The following is a 21,197-nucleotide window of genomic DNA, read 5'->3' on the forward strand; positions in this document are numbered from 1 at the left end:
GTATCTCTGAAATTTGGGGTAGTGTGGTATTTCTGTTTGATTTGTTTATTTTATTGCAAAAGGGAGTGAGGCTTAACAATACAAAATGCAAAGCAGATGGTAGAGAAAAAATACTTTTTTATGACAATTTCTTTCCTGAAGGCAGCTGCTCAAAGCTATTTAAGGGTTTGGAATGTCTGAAAAATTCCCAGAGAGAGGTATTGATAGGGAAAGAAAAGAATATAGAGCCAAGGTTGTCATAAATGCAGTCTATATATGACGGCATAGTATACACAAGGACATATGTATGCATTCCAACACATTTTGTTGTTCAAAAATACTTTTCATTTGTGTAAATAATCCTGAAGAGTAAAAGAAAAAAAGGTTGCTTTTTTTCCCTTTACGTGGTATTTTTAAAAGTGTCAGTATATTCAGGTGTCAGATAGCCCTAATCACAAATGTTCAAGGTACCTTAAAATTCTGAATGCACTGGTGTACGTTTCAACACATGTAAGTACAGTTAATTATATTCTCAATTTGATACGAAGCAGATTGAGTGTGGGTGGGACTTTAGCTAGTAGGTACAACCTAGGCTTCCATCCTGGTTTCTGTCAGCGTCAATTTCTATAAAATTAGTCACTCCCGGTAGTATCATTAGAAACCACGAAAAGATAATGTTGTCAAATAAATCCTTATATAGAACTGTAACACACTCAAGCAGAACACAGAACAAGATTAATGCACATAAGGCACTGGATCTGCAACAAAACCAGTTTCAAATTATATCCTGATTTATTCAATTTCTCCAGTTGACAAAACCAATCAGAAGAGAAATCAATTTTGAACAAACACTGCCCAAACCAGAAGAAAGATTCTCTCCTCTTATTCCCAACCATATTTCTTCCCTCTCCTTTTTTCAATCCATAAGAAAGGATCTACAGCCTCATAATATTAGTAGAAAAAAAATGCAACCATGCAGTCACACAAAAACCAGTAAATTAAAATTCTGGAGCATAAAGAAAAAAAAGAGAGATTCCCTGCCTCCAGAGAGCTGCTACAGCATCCAGACACCATACACATGAAGGAGGCACAAGTAATAGAGCTGACATAGATTGGTAACCACATTAATACCAACTCATCTTAACCTTAACCATGTGGCAAACAAATGCTGTGTAAATAGTAACATGGAAAAAGAGTTTAATATACATATTATTAACATTCAGTAGATTGCTGATTAAATGCATCAGATTTCAGGTAATGTAAGCGAGCTGCTGCTGGCTGCTTCTTTATTTCCACATTCCCCTAGGATAACTCATTTAGTTCAAACTGAACAACAATTAAACTTCTTCATGCAATCAATCCTCTGAACGTGATAGCTTTTCTACCCTTCCATGTTATCAAAGAGAGACTTCATTCCAAAACATTTCAAAAATTCATAGTGATTAATCAAAACACACAACCATAAATTGGCCTCTGGTTATTAAAGTTATGTTTATTTTTTTAACCTTCAAACCATTTTATAAAGGAAACACCACAGTCAGAACATCCAATTAATTTCCAAAAGATTGATACTACCGTCAACAAGAGTCTGTGATGCATCTCCCATGCCATGAACGATATTTTTGAAGTGGCTGAGAACATTTTCTCTTCATACAGTTTTTACCAGTTTAAATTCCATGAGCTCATGGGTATGTGCTTGACTTCATCAAACTAAGGGGGTAATTTCTGTTGACATCTTTAAATCCAAGTAATTTATAAAGAATCTTCTGGATTACTCTTCATGACTCTGCTCTTCAAAATTAAGATCTAGTTAAACTGTTGGCAGCTGTTCTACTCACCGTCTGGCACTGAAAGACTTCTGACAACAGCGTCCCTAAGGACAGCACTCTCAAGTGCGGCTTGTTCGCTACAATTTATCGCAGTGGTCTTCCTCATGCTCTGAAGTTCACTAATTTCTGGACTAAACTGCTTAATGTCTAAGGAACTATATCAGTTCACAAACTAATGTACAACTTTCTTTTCTATTGCAACTGAAAGCACTAGGCCATTCAGAGTAGAAATAAACATAGATACACAACACGAACAACTGAAAACTATCCAAATCAGAATTTACATAAAATTTCATACAACAGTCTAGGGCTCCTGTGAAGGGGAATACTTGGTACCTGTTTCGCATTATACTATATAGCAATTATCATTCATTCTGAGACACATAATGAAACTAAGATATCAATATCAAGCCGTCACACACTGTCTTGAAAAACATTCTTGACTGATATGCTGACCTTTGATTTATCTCACATACTAAATGTGCAATAAAGAAACAAGAAACTTGATGCAAAACTCTTCCAGAACGTTACAAGCTTTTCTTTTGAGCTTATGATTACCCAAACTAAATTAGGTCCAGAGATTCAAATTTTATCCATTACTACGTGCTTCTCTTTTAGATTACTTCCAAAGGTCTTAGCTGGATTCAAACGTTTACCGTTACAACAAAATTTATTTCACAATAACCGTAAGTAAGGTTTTTAATTTTTGAAAAGCCTGTATTACCCCACTAATTGTATAACTGGGTGCCATCTTCAGATGTTAACCTGCGAAGCTGACAGGCTGTTCAGATGACTCATGCCATACCAATTTCTAATGTACTAACTACAACTTAGAACAAACTATTAATGCAAACAGATGATGATGGGTTCAGATCCCACTGAAGTCACTGAAAGTCATATTGCCTTTAAACATAAAAATTAATTTACTTGCAAGAAAGACAGTAATTTCTTACAGAGCTTGGAGCTTTATAATTGTTCACTTTTTTTCAAGACAATGTTATGACTTTTTAGCTGAAGGTTGGGCAAAAATCACAGTATTTACATTTTTTTCCAATACAATTTTTAGGAAACGTTAGAAAGGAAACAGATGAAGTACACTACAATCTGTTGGTTGAAGACACGGAAACAAGCTGCACCACAAAACAAAGAAATGATTATCAACATAATTTCATGCAGAACTGTACGGGAAAGCGCCTATCTCATGGCGACACCTAAGAAAAAAATAATCCTGATTTCAAGCTGACTGAGGAGGAAAATGGTAAGGGTATTATAAGTTTTATATCCCCCAGTGCAGTTATAAAGTATAGTTTTAGCATATTGGGTTATTTGGTCAATAGACTTTTCATTATTACCACTGAAAAGCAGAAATGGAATATCTTTAGTACACTCTATTTACATTATTCAGCAGGATTGTAAGAATGATGGACTTGAAGTAACATAAATCATTTGCCTCCTATTGCTGACACTGCATCACATCACTGTGACATTTATACATAAAGCTCTACAAAGTTAGCAGAGGATTTCATCATACCAAGCATCTGATATTCAATTTATGTATTCTCAGTATTTTCTATCAAATACACATAGCAACTACTTGAAAGCAACCGTAACTAACTACTCAGTATTTTGATTTTACACTGGGTTAGATAGACAGAATTCTGAACCTCAGGAACAGCAAACTGGAACATTTATACTCTGCATCTAAATGTCAAGCTCCGCTTTTATTTATACATCTACACTCCACTGTTCTGTTTTAGACTGCAGTTCAATGTAAAACACTAGTAGAAAGGAGGGAAAGAAACAGCATATGCCGAATTAACACCTAATTCTGCACAGCAATACTTAAGAATAGATAACCATAGGCATCATCAAATAACCATGGCCTCATTACGTAAAGGAAGTAGCTCCAAAAGAAGCCAATACGGCCCTATTTCCTACTGGTTTTCGGTTTAGATATTTTAATACATAAAGTGAAGGAGATCACAACACACTCTCTTATCAGGGGTCCTAATTTGTTTGTCTACTCTGCCCAGCTACCAATTGTCAGAAAATTTACACCTCTGTCTTGATTTGGTTGGAATTAGCAAATAATATCAGAAGTTCAGACAGAAAAAACTGCAAGACAAAATTTATTTATTCAGAAAACTTGATAAAAACTCAGGGAAATCCTGGTACCACATAAAAGTCAAATTTCAAATCTTTCCAAAGAAAGATAAATACAAGCTGCCAACCTGACCACAAATTATTTTCCCATGTATTCTAGTGTTGTAACAGCTGACAAACTAGTATTTAAACAGTAAAAGCAAAAACATAGCAGTTTTAGTATAATAACTATTAATTTTTAAAGTCACCTTCTAGGAGATGTTAGTTGCCAACAGCCGTCTCAAAGGAGGTTGTTTTAATTAAAAATCCAACCTTCACTGTCATTTACTGTACACCCTGGACTTAGAAGAGCTTTTTGCTTTTCCCAGCCTATGCTTAAAAAGTATTACAAACAGATGGCTGAAATAAGGCAAACTATAAAAACTGCAAAGTCAATTTGTAACTTCTAAGAAATTGACAAAAAGATAACATTAGCCAATACTACCTTACAAAAGGAAAGAAAAAGACAGTGGCATGGATCTACTTTTTTTTTTCCCCTCCTCTGGAAGCAGAAGTGTGTTTTTAAAAAAAAAAAAAAAAATCTAAAGAAAAATCTCAGATTTTTTTAACATGCTTAAAAATACTCCCTGCCCCACCCCCCCAAAGGTTGCAAATAACCTAACAGATAGGTTCAGCAGTCAAACATCAGAATACAGAAGAATGAATTTATGGCTCCTCAAAATTAACACATAAATGGAACATAAAACATGTATTAATGTTCTTAAATAGGTAAACATGAAACCACTGTTAATTGACATAGTGTATATACTCTTTGCTTCTCCCTGTGTTCAAGCATTCTCATGGAGCATCCTCACGGAATGCCAGTTTAAATATTGGATCTCACACACTCCTCACAACCATCACTCAATTCTGTTAAGCACAATCTTCACTGTGTAACTATAGCACACAGTAATTCAAAACATGTGCTTAGGAACCACATTTACACAATGCAGTGTTTTCAAAACATTTATATTTTCTTTGAAGGAGATAGCTTTCCTTCCTCTTTAAAACTAACCTCCTTTTCTGATTTCTTCAAGAACTGCTTACCTGTAGAATATAAACAATTAAAATATCAAGAAACACACATTTAGATGTATTACTATTTTTCAAAAAATGGAATCCAACTGTCACATCAAAACAGAATTGTTAATGCTACCTAATCAGCAAAATTACATGGTGCTCATAATGACTGGTTATCTCAAAGAAAAACAGTCATGTGATTTCATTTTAACACTAACCAATTACTAACTAATTGAACAGTTTAATATTAAGGACAGCAAGAAATACTTTTCATACAAACTACAGAGCAAGACACTACAATTTTCAATTTACTAAATAAACAGGGAGAAAGGACATATTGTCTACAGTCACCACTAATACGCCTCAAGTCTCCCAGAAAGAATTCCAGGACAGGCCTTACTCTCCTGCGATATTATCTTAGAAAGCCTGATTTATCTACATTTTGTTTGGATTTTTTGACCAGCTCTGCATTACTTGGACTATCAGTCAACTGTGATCCTCCACTCAACTCAGTAAACATCTTGAGGCTTTTCAAACCAAACTGATGACCAGAATTACAGATTTGTTACACAATATGTATCAGAGTGCAAAAACGCAATCCCGTTTGCATTCTGAAAACCAATAAAATTGAGAGCAGCCCACTTTTTTATCAAAGGAGAAAATGCAACCAACAAGTCGCAATGCATAAGCTTCTGTTCTGAACGCATCATTCACCAAAAAATGTAAGATGAATGTCGGAGGAGACACGGAAGGAGAGTTTATCCACGAGGCAGAGTGCTCATAAGCAAACGACATAGAATGAAAAACCCCACCAGGACTTGCAGCAGCTAGCTTTTCTTTTTTTTAAAATTTTTTACTAAAATCTTGAAAATACGTCCAAGACTTTCTGTGTCTGTATATGTAAAAGCCAGCTCTACATTACATCCTTATCACATCAAAGCATCTCAATCCTCCCAACAAATAAAAGAACAGCTCATTATCAATGATAGAACAGCCAGAAAGTGATGGTGTCAGTGCAGTCATCCCTGATAACTGGACTATATATCCAGGAAAGCAGACAAAGCAGGAATGGCGCTGCTGGGGTACACCAGTACCTGAGAGCAAGCTCTGTTTCAGATACATTTAAGGACAGAACTCAAAGCAAAACTGCACCATCTAGTGTCTGGTCAATCCTTAAGTACAACGCATCTTTTCCCGATTCAAACAGTGCAAGAAAGATTTTTGGTGGAAGATTCACAGAATCACAGATTGTTAGGGGTTGGAAGGGACCTTGAAAGATCATCTAGTCCAACCCCTTCGTAGATAAGTGTGGTAAGAAAAAATTTAAGTATGAACTCGGAAGTGTACAAAAAACCGAAGACAGTAGTGAAGCCTTCAAATACAGCAACAGTACCATGGCACAGCAACAGTACCATTTTTTTGCACAGAGATTTAACAGTCACAATCAGTCTAATTTAGTAGAAAGATTAATAGTTCCTGTATTACTTCACTGTACCATGACAATCCCAGAAAAACATAAAAGGGCCAGCTGATACAAAAGTTGACTACTGAAAATGCTCCAGAGGCTTCGGGGGATGAAAGGTTAAGTTGAAGCCCATTCTTATGAACTCATCAGAAAAGTACCTTTCTTCTGCAAAAAAAGCAGATGGCTTCAGATCAAAGTAGTACAGTTAATTAAATCAGGGAAATGAAATCAAGAAGGATCTACCCCTCAAGGAAAATAAGATGGTCATTAAACAAAACAAAACAAAAAAGCAACAAAAAATCTTCCAAACCGCCCCGAAGAAAATATTTTGAAGTGCATTAATGCCTTTCAGTTCACTGCAAAAAGTTAGTCAAGGTTCAGACTACTTTCATTAACCCGTTTTATTGTGCATTTACTGGATGATCACTTAGCTATTATGCCAGATTTGATGGGAAGTGCTTCTTGCTACAAACGCAACCTGTTACGATCACGCCAACACAACCTTACTGAAACTAAGAAAGCATTACAACTCAATCGTATTTTCAACCAAACATCCTGGAATAGCATACAATGTATGCATTAGGATGATATATTTGGACAAAAGTACGATTCTCCCACAAATGTGTTTTTTACTTCTCAACAAATTGGCTATATCTTCTAAAACTAACATGATCAAACAAACCATCTCTTGAACTCATTGAGAAAATATCTACTTGCTGAAAAGATTTTATTCCACCTCAAGAATTCGTGAATTATTTTCTCAAGTCTAAAATAATTTATCCACACTTGCAACATAATTTTTTTCGTGAAAGTATCTAATGCAGACCAGAAAGTTAAATATTACATTTTCTTACCTTGGTTTATTGTGTGGTAATGCCTTTGCATCAACAGCAAACATTTTGGAAACAAAGACAATAACTGGGGCTGTTCCTTCACTACTGCATTTCATAAAAGCTGAGGAAATATAGAAGGATGTTATTTGCGTATTTTTTCCCAACAGTATGGACAAAACTATGACTATCCATGAATTTTATAGGAATTACGGTTTCTTTCCTATTTGTATGGATAATGCGCTAAAGACAAATTAGCAGGCAAATCAGGAAGTTACTCTAGCGTAATCATTTGATAACACTGCCCATATCTTCAAGTCTGTTTCACAACAAAATAAAATGAGCAAAACTGTAAAAAGAATGTATTGTTTTGATATTTAAAGTTGAGTTCATAGGCTGGTTTAGATTAGAATGAAAAACGGAGCAGCTTAGCAATAAGACCGAGCTATTTACTCAGTACCTCAAAGTATTCTCCTCCTTTGAAACTAAAAATGTCCAGACACTCACGTCTTCACGAAATTGGAACAACTTAACTGCAAGAATGGATATTCCTCAAAGGATGAAAGATTCACACAAAACTCGTTCAATATTTAGGAAATTCCCATAAACTATTCTTTTCATCCAACTTGGAATACGCTATCAACCCCAAACAGACACAATACCATTCAAAACGTCTAAGCACGTTGAAAATAAATCATGTTCTCCTACATGTCTCCCTTTTACCTGAAGTATGGAAATCTATACTGTAAAGCGCTTAGGCAAACAAACTGCAAGACTACTATTAAAAAATCTGCACGATATTCACTAAATGTGAAGTACGCTATTTTTTCATAGCCAAGAGCAGTAAGATCAGAGTTTACAGAGGCAAATTTCTTCTAATTAACTTATACTGATACAGCACTGAATACTGTTTGGAGAATACAATGTCTGTAAATGTTCAGTAAAGGATGAAAACATCAGTTGTCTCAACCCCAGGAATCAATTCCTAACAGCCTGTCAATTTGACAACCACATCTCATCTTAAATTGACATTTGATATCTCACCCCGATAGATTTCTTGAAGCTCTCTTCAGAACATTGTTCTATAAACACCTTTCCTCCGCAAAGAAAGTTAAAAAATGTTTTTAGCTGTTACCAACTTAACCATGGTATCTTCTTATAATTTTAACTAAAGTACCTCTTGAAATATCAGAGAACATTTACTACCTTACAAAAAAAATGGTATTGTGTTATAATCTGTTCAGTTCGAAAGAGTATCTGCAGAATAATAAAATCACACATATAAGGCCTATTTCTCCACTACAAACACATCTGAAAAGAATTGGGGTACATTCTTTTTCAGACCACCAAATCTGGGCGATAAACATAATGTGATTTTATATAGAACTTCCTATGCTACAGAGAAAATTACTGACTATACATGTAGAAATACTAGCTTTGCTCACCACTGAGCATCACATCCATATCATCAGTTTCAACTTTGATTCTGAGTAAGTTCCACTAAACACTTAATTCAGCTTCAGCAGTTTTCATCTGTCTTTCAGGAGGAGAACTAGCAGAAGTTCTCCTTCCCAAGGCACCACAATTTTTATGAAGGACATACATGAACACAGAGTTCATAAGTAATTCAAAGACAGAAAAAGGAATATGAGCATCTTAAGAGCTCTCCTGCATCTTGTACACCAAGTTCATTTTCATTAGTGCCTATATACAGTTCTGTTACTGCCTACAGCAAAGTTAAATCCTTGAACACAATCTTTCCAGCCCCTATTACAATTTTATAGCACGCAACTTGGTGATTATCAAACCTCCTCTTGCTTACTTTTGCAGACAGACATCCTAACGTTCAACACCACAGCATCTGAATATATTACTAAACCTTTCTTGAGGAGGAACTTTTAGTTAAAGCTGGAAAATGCTAGAACTGGAGATGAAATCGTGATCTCAGTGAAGTCAATGGCAAAACTTAAACTAACTTCAAAACATCAGGATTTCATATCTTCATTTAACACTGGGTAACAAAATGCATTTGTTGCCCTGGAAGTCTTTTGGCTCTTGTTTTTATTTGCCAATCTTTTATCATTCTGGAATATTATGAAATAACTAAGAAATCAAGTTATATCTTGAGCTATGGAAATGTTGAAGAAATTCAGAATGACAACGTTTGTACTAACAGCTAAGGTACATCTTACTAACTTCTTTTCAGTACATTAACTTCTTAGCAAGAAATTCAAGAATAAAATGGGGTTTTATTTTAAATTACCAAAAGCTGGGCCTAGTTAATGAATATACTTCTAAAAATGAAATCCAAATTCAAACCCCTACTGGCTAAAAATTAATGATTTTAATATAGAAGTTGGTAAAATATTCAATTCTCGATTATATGACAACTCTACTGTTTAGAACTAAAACCAAATATTAACCTCATATCCTTCCAAAATCCCCAGTTTCAGAGTCTTAGACATCACATCACCTGCAGCTTAAGTTGTCTAAAAAAACATGAACATATTGAAGAAAAATGTGTGGCCATAAAAATAAGACATGACGTGTCACTGTGACGTGTCACTGACAAACATCAACAAAGCTACTACAAGTAAAATAATTACAAACCTAAGTATAGATTACTGCACATCTTATGATCTAAAGACAAACAAACCCACCAATATAGAAGCAACTTTCATGTTAGTCGGAGAACACCTACTCACCACTTTTCAGTTCCTGAGTTTCTGGTGGTAAAGAATCAAATGTTCTAGCTCCAACACACATCAGCTTTTCCACTCTCTCTGCAGTGATGTCAAGAGGACTGGGAAGTTTACTACACACCATGGCTAAAACACATTGCTAAGGATATATATTTATATATTTGTATTTCCTTACTGAATGCAAATAAAAGGAAGACAAATGCTTTCAATGTTTATTTCTTTAAATCAACCTCACGCACTAACTACCAGCAACAACAGCCAGCCAAATCCAGCTCTGACTGTTACAGCACATAGAGCTCCCTCTCAAGTCAGCAACAATCTCCGGTGTTTATCCAAGGGCAGAATGGATAGTTAAGTAGGGGTGGCTCACTCTATGTGCAACTGGGAAACTAAAGGCAGCACAATCAGGGCAAGATTCATAGAAGTAATTAGGACTTATACATCAATAATTTGTGCCTATCTACTATACTATAGTATATATTAAAATATAAACAATGAGAAGACCATCTACACAGCAAATAGCAAAGGCTTATCTTGGATTAAGAATGTGTATACCTAAAACATACACCAGATACTCAGAGAAGCTCACAGACAGAAGACCTGAGGTACTATTATAAAAAGATTGGTTTATCCTCCAGGAAAAGCACTAAAATTTGTATCTAAAACTACATCATGAAAGGGTATTGTTAAACTACTTCCAGTTCCGAAACTTATTTTTCTAAAAAAAGGATGCAGGCAAAAGCACAAAGTTGGTAGAAATGCAAGACTAATTGTAGATACGTAATAATATTACAAGTGAGAAAAATAGGTCCAGGTAGCATAGGCACAGTCATGAAAAAAAAGAGAACAAATCATACCAAATCACACACTGAAATATGTAAGCACTCTTTGAAGTTTGAGAGCTGCCAATAGACCAAAAAGTAGTATCTTCCTTAAGGATACAGAGGACTGCATCAGAAATTGGTAGCCACTGGCTACAAATGGCATTAAGATGAACTTTAGGGTCTGCATGTCGTGACTCCCTTGCACCAATTTTCAATCCCAAAGAGGTGACTATCTTTTCAATTTTTTCTTTGTCTCTGTAAGGAAAATAATAAATAGATTAAAAAAACCAAAACACAGCAGCACTGCATAACAAGCATCTACAACATTTCTTGTCCGAGTACTTAAAAAAAAAAAGATCACCATAGCACATGGAAAGAAAACTTTATAGATCTTCTCACCTTTTCATAACAGCTTCATACAGACTCCATATGTTGTCCAGCACCAGTTGCACAAACAAAGGTTTCTTTCCTTTTGACTGATAGAACATAAACATACAAATAATTACCAGCAATTCCCCACTTTTACAATAGGCTTAAGACTGCACTTTTAACTGACCAGTTCCATAAGGAGTACTTATTCAAAATCAAGACAATTATCTGTTTCTACAGAAGATCATTACTTCAACAGTCTATCTTACAAGAATGGTATAAGGCACAAAATAAACATGAAATTTAAAAGTGAATGACAAGGGTTTCAATCTCAAAGCCCGATAATTACAGAACGTGTCTACCTTGAGCCTAGTTATCACCCTTTGTATAACTATTAATCCTCACCTATGAAAACACATAAAAATCATCATTTAATGAAAACAGGGAAACTCCCTTTCCCTCTCTTTAATGGTGGAAACACTTAACGCAGGAGAAGTATAGTTCTGAGGCCAGGATTTTGGTGTAGCATTCAACGGGATTTCACCAAGGCAAAAGACATTTTCTAAATCGTAAGCTAAACACGAATATCCTAAATCCTTAGCTGTTGAACGACTCTTCAAATAAGACAGACTCACACTCATTACTCTCATTTCTATGTTGGTAGTCTTCCATTCATCTTGTGTGTTTTGCTCCATGCTGAAACCTTGAAGCTAGAATGTCCCTTATTTTGTGAACAGAGACATTTAAGAGCAAATGTGAGCACTGTTAGACGAGATTTCCTCCATGTAGCTTTTGAACGGTCAGTTTTGGAATGTTCTCTTCTCCAAGGGCTGATGCAAGGCTATTCTAGTGACTTTATACCTCCACTGATGTAGAGGGAAAAGGTACTGAGGGCAATTTTCAGAATACATTAAGAGGAAAAGAAGAAAAAAAGACGAAACAAAATAAAACCCAGGTACTATTTCTGACAACCTCCCTACCTGATCACCTTTCATTATCTTCTTTGCTTTTGTATTTAGATAATAATCTCCCCATAAAGTCTTCAGAAGTACTGCAGGCTTGATTCCAATCTTTTGGCTGTACAGTTTGGCAAAATGCTCAATGCTGAAATGAAACAAAATGTATCTTGACAAAAGTATAATGCTGTTTACACGTGCTTATCAGCCTAAGCAACAGACCACTTACACGAAAATGACACAGAAATCTCAAATCCTTATTTTACTCCCATTTTTCCAATTGCCTTTGCTTTAGCTCACATTAACTTATACTTGCAAAAATATTTAGTCATAACAGCTCAAAAATGTCAGCAGTATTTGTATGTTTTTGTTTTGTTTCAAGACTGCTTCAAGGCTGAACTAGTTTATTTCAAATAAATATTTGTGTACTACCCTCCTCCCCCTGTAAAAACTCAAAAGCATAATACAAAAGTTCTAAATATTTGTGATTACTCTCAAATTTATTCTACGAAAGACGTTCCGCAACACATTTAACTATAGTCTATTGTCAAATAGTCTATGACCAGAATGGTACCAGTTAAAACACAATTATTCTTTCAAGCCACACTTGAGCCATCAGACAGTAATAATTATTTTTTAAATTAACTACTTAGGGCACTTCTTGTTTGAATCACTGCTTTAATAACAAATGAAACACAGAAAACAACATAAAAACTGTAATGCCATAATTGTGTCATAAAGCCAATTGTGCTGTTCAGTGGTCCCCAAGAGTTAACAAAACCAGGCTGCTTAAAACCTAAAGAGGGAGTCCTGAACATTCTATAGCAGTAACAACAACAACAAAAAAAATCACATATTTGCTCCCTGTGCATGCAGAAACAAAAATATACGCTTATAATCAGAGCAATCCTATTTACTGAACAATGATATTTGATAATCTGGTTTTCTAAATCCGGTATTCTTAAATTTCTACACACCTAAAAAAACACCTGCCAGGTCAACAAGACATAAGCTATCAGGTTCTGAAGTAAGACCGAAAAGGAGACTTTTTTTTTTTTTTACTAATTCCCCCCCCCCCCCCCCCCCCAACTACCCTGAACTCTGAACAGGAGGAGAACCTTCCAGATTCTTGTGCCAGCAACTCCTGCATATGTATTTATGGCTTTTTTCAACACTTGAGGATTGTAATAAAAGCATATGTACTAATTGCATTGGATGAGGCTGGCATTGCCTAATTGCTCAATTTTTTTCTGCCATGACAAGTCGTAACACTTTTAAGAACAGCGCCCACAACCGAGGACAGTCAAGGCTTGCCCCATTAAGAAAATGCTCCACTGATCCACTGTTCAGTACACTGCACCGCTGGCAGTCCAGAAGAACCTCTTGAAACTAATTAAGGAAAATATTCCTTCCCGCCCCCTCCAATTATATGATTTATCAGAACCAGGGCCCACCAGTTCATTATAAGAAAAAAGTAGTATCAGAAAGCCAACAATCTTCATTTAGCTTCAACAAACACATTAAAACATTTTCAGGATGTGGGAGAAAAATGGAGAATTAGGACAGGTACAAGTAAGAAAATTAGCACATAGGAGTCCTGTTATTTGTCCAAGCTGTAGGCACATTTTGTGGGCTAGAAAATAGATTAACATAAATTAGTCTATTGTGTAATGTATGAACAGTCTGATCCAGACCCAGCAGCAGAATACTAACATCCCCTGCCTACGTCAGATGCATAAACGTTTTTGGATAAGTTACAATCTCGTACATAGATAGTTCAATTAATATAATCTTACAATTAAAAGTTAAAATACATAAAGCAGAAGGGGATTAAAATTTAGGGAATCTTAACAAACACAGGGTTTAATCTCATATTCAATAAAAAGCATTATAAGGTTTTTAAGTTCATCACGTATCAGTATAGTATTGGCATAGATTAAACATAAAGCCTATCAATCCCCTCTAGTGTACCAATATACCAATCACAAAAATAAGAACAGGTCCTCTCTGGCCCATTTCTTCTCCCCATTTGAAGCAAAATTACAAGCAGTACCTAGATTTCAGACTTACAGAAACTCTGCAAGTAAGATTCAAGCCACTTGACAAAGATTTCAAGTGGCAGGGACACAGCAAATACAAAGAAATAACTAAAGATTGACCAGTTATCATTCCACTTCAGATTACCCTAGCATATATCATTAACCATCTATCACACATTCCACTCTGCAGAAATATCAGTTACCAACATGCATCAAGTGCTAAAAGCTTCAGGGAAAAAATAATAAAAACAAAATTAACACAAAGTATAATCTCTAAAAAACAACATATTAAAGACTCTCAAGCCCGAAGCACTGCTTAGAGAAATTTTCTTCTCCCCCTCTCTGTACATACCCCAACGTTACTACAAATGAGATACCTAACTTGGAAGTACACCAGAGAGTAAACTCCTGTGTCAAACAGTTCAAACAAGTATTTTTTGCTAAACTTCTGAGCTGGAGAAACAAATCAACTTTCTTTGCCACATTTATATGAAATTTAATTCTATCTGCAGAGAAATTATCAGAGGAAAAGAAATCATGACAGAAAGATAACTATTTGAAGTCTCACCTTTTACAAAAATAACCATTATATTCACCTACCATTTAAGCATAACATGCTTGCTTTCCCATTTAGCAAGGTGATCAGAGTGTTTATGACCACATGCTTATATCAGAATGTAGTTCTGTAACCTATAAAATCTTAATAGTTGATCATTTACTTGCAAATACCTAGTAGTTTGATCTAAAGAAACAGCTTCCAAATTGCTTTTGAGCTTATAATTCTACCTACTGTAACAAAGTACTTCACTGTATCATTTTCTTTAAGAAGCCTTTTTCTTAATGTTTAGCATTCCCTGGTAGCATACTTAGAATACTAATGCTAAACTTAGGCCACCTTTGAACTTCCCAAAACAAAAACTCAGCTTTTTGTTTTCATTTATTCCCTTCCACAGGCTTTGTCAGTATCCAAAACAAAAGCAAGCTGCAAATTGCCCAATCTTTATCCATACAGGACAAAAATAGCAGATAGCTCTAAATCATTTCAACATCTGCTAAAGAAAATGTTCACAATCTGACTCCAAACTCTAACTTTCTAACAGTTGCATCCCAAACACTCTGTGTAAAAACAGTTTACTACTGTTCTACGTTTTTTCCATGGAATTTCAATGAAAAATTACAAGTCAGAAAAGCTAAAGCCTACAGAAATCAAAATATTGCTTCCTTGCACATCATAAAACAGAAGAGAGACTGTGGGAATGGAGGACTTCAGATAGGACGTGTGTTAATGTGCAGATCACCAAAGGTATCGGAAAACCCTCTCTAGCCCTCAGAAATGAAAAGGTTTCCCCTCACACCCTCTATGAAAAGAAATCTTCAAGACTAAAGAGCACATCAGAATTTGTTTTCAATTTCCTTACACACGTACACACCCTGATTTTTCTTTTTATAAAATATTAATCATGACAGATAATTAAACTAAACCAGCCTATTTTATTTTCCCTTTCCTCTGCAGTGATAAGAAATCCTTGTGCTAGACTACAAACTACACACGGAACCTTATTTGAGAGCTTGACTTTGACTTAAAAATCCTGGAGCTGACTTTTTTTTTTAAAAAAAAGTTTTGCAATACCAAAGACACACACTGCCCTACTGAGTGCAGCTTTTTAATTGTATTTTCATGATGAAGACAACGACTCCACCTTGTGGCAAGCAATCGGAACATGTGCAATCTTCACACTAGCCTGCTGCCCGTTGAAACTAAGGACAGGACTGTAAAACAGAACTGATCACACACTCAGAGTAACCCAGAAAATTTTCTGAAATTGTTCTATCCCCAAATTCTTACATTTACTTAAACAGCTCTGCAATGTTCTTTAGCAACCACTGAAAGAGAAACTCAAAGACGAGGTAACAAGTGGTAAGAAAGGCACCTCAATGAAGAACAGAAGAAAGCTACATTAAGACTGAGGAACATAACACTTGAGGACAAACGCGTCATTTCGAGGGCAAGTCAAAGTCTGGTACAGAAAAAACAGATCCCAGGAATGCTGTGACCCAGACCTAACTGGGCGGATGAAACTGCTGCCCTGATGCCAGCTGCCTGCCTGAGGAATGTCACTGTCCCTGGAAGGTCCAAACTACTTGAAAAACAGCTCCAGAACTGCTGCAGTTTTTGGCATAGTTTAGTATAGCCTATCAAATGTCACCGATTAGTAAAATCTTAAGCTTATCAGGCTAGGCTGGACACTACAGTGGGCTCAGCAGCTGCTGTGTAAGTGAAACTGGGGTCCCTGTCACATAGATGACAAAGCTGGTGGCATTTTCAGCTGTCCAGGGTTAATAATGTATTAGAACTGATTATATACAGTTGCATATCATAGAACAATATAAAAAACACCTTTAGAAACATGAAGCATCTGAAAACACTTTAAGATTAACTGCAGTAATCAATTTTTAAAAAGCCAGTAACTAAATCCCAGACTTACCCAAAACCCCAGCCATCAATTGCACTGGCAAACACCACATTTCCATGGTCTGGTGAAAAATAAAGATGTGAATCATCAGTATCTTCCAATCCAGCACTCCAGTCATAAACTTGATCTCCTGGTGCAGTGTCTGAAATACTTTCACTTTCTGTTTCTTTCTCAGCTCTTTCTTCTAAGACTTTAGAGGTAAAGAGTGCTCCAGTGACTGCATTGATCTACAGAAGGATATGTAAAGACACCCTAAGATTCCTTCACTCTATCACAACCCTTGCAATTAAAATGCAATTCCCCCCACCCTCCAAAATATAAAGAAGAGGGTTTTTTTAACAAGATCGCATGCCTGTGATTAATTTTGCAATTTGAAACACAGACCTTGTGTATCTAATCCTGCCCGTCTGAAGACAGCAGGAGTTTGAAGGGACTAACATTTTGACTTAAGCACTGTGTACTTTCCAAACCAAAGTCAGCCACAACAGGACTGAATCAGATCTGGAGTATCATGTGTAATACCCTTTGTCTCTCATAACAAGCAATGGCGAAACAGGAACTTGTTACTGCCAACAGAGGGCAAAGGGAAACCAGGTAGATAAGTGCTTAAAAGTAAGCTCCGGGGAAAAAAAGAAGAATTTGAAGGCAACTTAACTTAAAAGTTGAATTTACTTTATCCCTGTGTACGTCCATCAATATCAGGAGCAGACTAAAGATATTACTTGTCTACCTCCAGAGAAGTTGAAGCAATTTAACAGGAAGAACAAAAGATTCAGCATATTATTTCTGAAAATGAGGACTCTTTCTGATGACCTGTCAAGAGACATTTAATTCTCTTTTCTCTATCGCAGGTATTCTGAATGAACCTCAAAACCAACTAGAAATAAAAAGTATCTCAATGTTAAAAATTAGACTAGATGTTATAGTGCTTGATAATGTGAAGTAAGAAAAAACTGGTTCTGCTGCACTAAATTTGTTCCAGCTATAAGGCAGTGAAAATTAGTCTCTTTCAATTCAAGAATGGAGAAAAGGGGCAAGAAAAAACCCTCCAAAAAATCTGCTGTGTGAACATGACACTATATACACACATGAATACCTGTTCTAAGATATTCTTAAGGTGCAAGTATGCTTCCTGAGGGGTCAGCTTGAGCTCCACAATCAAGCGATCGATTTTATTAATCACCAATACTGGACGTATATTTTCTAGCCACGCTTGCCGTAGAACTGCTTGAGTCTATTAAGAAGGAAATAGTTAAAAAAAAAAATCCATTACAGAAAGGCTGATACCACAAGAGATGGAATGCTAAATAAAATGACAATATAATTCTAAAATTTAATTAAACCTGTAATAAAGGATAGGTTGACATTCACACCAGAAATTTGACTCCCATAGTACACAGTGCTAGTTATTCCAGAATTCTGCAGAATGGCAGAATTTCATGGCAAGAACACCCACAACAAAATAATCCCTCTTTATAAAAGTAAGTCATGGGAAAAAAAGCAAACTCAATGTTATTTTGCATATTTTTTCACTTTCAATACCCTAAAAGCGCATGTAAAGATACTAAATTATTTCCCTTAAGACACTTACTTCTTCTCTATACAAATATTCCATTACCTGGAAAATTGCATGCTCACTGTTTCAACCCTGCATCACTACACCCGCTTGCCAGCATTGCTCAGTTTTTCAGCACAACTATGACACTAACTATCCTCCTTCATACCTCAAGTACACTGTCATTCATTACAAGTTTTACTAAACTCCTTAAGCCAGCTCATCTATTATTTCTAGATAATGCACTTAAGACATTGCTTACTCTGTCTTCTCTACCCTCTTTCTCCATGCAATATACTTTATTTCACCTGTGGACAGACTCCTTCAACAGCATCCACCACTATGATGCAACCATCACAGAGTCGGACAGCAGTAGATACTTCTGAAGAAAAATCCACGTGCCCTGGGGAGTCTATTAAATTAATCAGATACTCCTGATCACCTAGGATCAAACAATAAATTAGTATTTCAGAACATTTTAAAAAAAATCTTTTAGCCACCTGGTTATACTGCTTAAGCTATTATTAATTTCTAAGGATCAAATCTGCAGTAACCATTACACTTAAGAAAAACTCCAACAGGACAGGAAGACTGTCAGCAGCACAGTATCTTGTTGCTTGTGTCTAATTGTTTTTAATTTCTCTCTTAATGCCAATTTTCATCTTTCCATGCCCAACTACCTTCGGAAAATCAAAACCAAAACCACACCAGCCAACCAAACAAAAAGAAAAACCTGAATACTGAACAAGCATGTAGTAGCATTACAAACAGATGGCTAGCTAAAACACAAGTCAACTGCATTATAGCCTGCATTTTAAAGATAAATCATGACAGATTATCACAAAAATAAGCCCTATCTTCTTGATAAAATGTCTCACTTCAACCTTGCAATTTTTTTAAAAACACACTTTCGACTCTTTTGACTAAAATATCTTCAATATATCAATACAGGAGAAGTTTTCAGTATTTTCTACACTACTCCCCCAAAAAATTCTACTTAGTGAAGACTCCAGTCAACTTTTGATGAACTCACTGCATTTATCATCAGCCATAATCAAATTACGGTCAAACAACTTTTCTGTTTAACAAGTTTTTCAGCATCTAAATTTCAATATAACAGAAAAACAACAGACATAAAAGGTTCTAACCATCAAAAGTAAGGTCATTTCAGAGTCAATAATAAACCAGCCACAGCTTCCAATACTTCGCTGGAAGATCATCAAGTCCAACTACTTTTTATAATCAGCTGTAGCTGAAATGGAAAGACTAATGGTGACTCTTTTGTTCACGCAATTTTTCTGTTACTCTTTTTTCTGCACAAGCCCATGAGTACCGTAATTCATGTTTTTCATTCACCTAGCTGAGGATAAGACTGGTGAGGAGCGTGGAGTCATAACAAAGATCAGACCGTAACTACACTATAAAAAACATCTGAACACTTTATAGCACAGTATAACAGGCACCTTGACACAGAAGTATAATATAGATAAGACTGTACAAAATAATTTCAAAATTTGTTGTTTTTTGAAACAAAAATCTTGCCTTTCAAGACTTAAGATAAAAAAACAAAGATTTAGATCGAAAATAAAAGGATAAAAGAAACTATTCTAATTGCTTGCACTCAGATGTATGACCGAAGATGATTTTCCTAACCCTAAAATGGAACTGGATTATCTTGGTCAACAGTTAAAACACACACCTAAGTCTTTGCAGAACCATGGCCTAACACTGAGAAATGCAAAAGTAGAAGTTGCATACAAAAAGATCTCCACAGTAACAACAACTAAGAGACAGGAAAAACAACAAAAATACATATTAAAGTTTATACTTGCCAGCACCAACAACTTACCTTTCACAAAGTGCAATGAAATTGCACTAGATTTCATTGTTATTCCTCGGATCTGTTCATCTTCTCTACTGTCTAGATATCTCAGCTGAGTACAAAAACAAAAGAAGGGGTGATAAATCTGTAGAATCATCTTCACAAGTTATTTACCAACTGTCAAAGGGTATGACTGGGAGAAAATAAGGTTTAGCAAGACTAGGAATGGAATTTCCTTAATCATCACTGATTTACAGTCCCAGCACATAAACACCAGAATTTTGTTTAAAAAGACAGTATAACTCTTACCTTTCCTGCCAAGCGGCTAGAGATTATTCCATTGCTAGATATAAGACAATCAGCTAGAGTTGTTTTGCCTGAAAAATAAATTACTTAAATTAATAGACAATGGAAAAAGATGCAACAACATCTGACGTTCTGAGATATCAACATTAATAAAGTCTTTAAAATGCCACAAAACTACAAGCTAATTAAAAAAAAATAAGTCTGATTACTCAACTTCACCTGTTAGGTGCACACAAATTTATTTTTGAAGCATGGATGCAACCTTACCTGTTTACGACCAGAAATGCAGTTGAAATAACAAACAGTACACCGGAACTCAGTATATTGTGCAATTAGACAAAAGATTTGTCCCGTAAAATAAGCATTTATTTTTCCCATTTACATAACGAACTTCTTCCATTAACTAAACACAGCAATACAGCAGCCCACCTCACACAGACATATATTTAATTCATTCAGTATCACAAAAGTAGAAAACGTTGTTTCAACTAATCCAAATTATTACAGTGTAATGCTCTCTTAAGTGCTGAAAGATAAGCTGCACCAGGACAAAAGAAGTGTGCATAAAGCAAATTTACTTCTCAGATTAAGGATTAAGACAGCTTGAAGCTAAATCCATGAAAACCTACTGCTCTAAAACAGAGACCAAAATATCTGGCCATCAAACTAACACAGACGTGTTTTCCTCAGGAGGACTCTGCCACTCACAAACACCCGTCTTACCATGATCCACATGAGCTAATATACAGATATTCCTGATCCCAGAAGTCTTCTTCTGGAGACTAACCATCTTTTCCACGCTTGTGAGGCCCATGCTTAGCTAATTCTGTGAACGGAAAAAAGTATTTTATTTAGGAGAAAACTCAAGAAAGAGCTGGGTTTTTT

The 21,197-nt window shown here is 35.6% G+C and overlaps 1 protein-coding gene across 3 annotated transcripts in view; it reads right to left on the reverse strand.

The window, feature by feature from the left end:
* Positions 1-21,126, reverse strand: part of EFL1 (elongation factor like GTPase 1) — an 82,103-nt gene extending 60,977 nt beyond the window's left edge. For 2 of the 3 annotated variants that reach the window (XM_009953122.2, XM_009953114.2), the window contains exons 1-11: positions 21,036-21,126; positions 20,316-20,383; positions 20,034-20,118; positions 18,493-18,626; positions 17,726-17,863; positions 16,642-16,856; positions 12,141-12,264; positions 11,191-11,267; positions 10,910-11,046; positions 9,971-10,093; positions 7,290-7,389 (exon numbers count right to left, since the gene is read on the reverse strand). In XM_009953122.2, coding sequence (XP_009951424.2) covers positions 7,290-7,389; positions 9,971-10,093; positions 10,910-11,046; positions 11,191-11,267; positions 12,141-12,264; positions 16,642-16,856; positions 17,726-17,863; positions 18,493-18,626; positions 20,034-20,118; positions 20,316-20,383; positions 21,036-21,126 — 1,292 coding nt within the window. The remainder of the gene's footprint in view (positions 1-7,289; positions 7,390-9,970; positions 10,094-10,909; positions 11,047-11,190; positions 11,268-12,140; positions 12,265-16,641; positions 16,857-17,725; positions 17,864-18,492; positions 18,627-20,033; positions 20,119-20,315; positions 20,384-21,035) is intronic. The other variant, XM_009953130.2, reaches the window with a different exon arrangement.
* Between the last annotated feature and the right edge of the window lie 71 nt (positions 21,127-21,197).

Source organism: Leptosomus discolor, chromosome 11 (assembly GCF_034619465.1).
Source record: "Leptosomus discolor isolate bLepDis1 chromosome 11, bLepDis1.hap2, whole genome shotgun sequence".
NCBI lineage: Eukaryota > Metazoa > Chordata > Aves > Leptosomiformes > Leptosomidae > Leptosomus > Leptosomus discolor.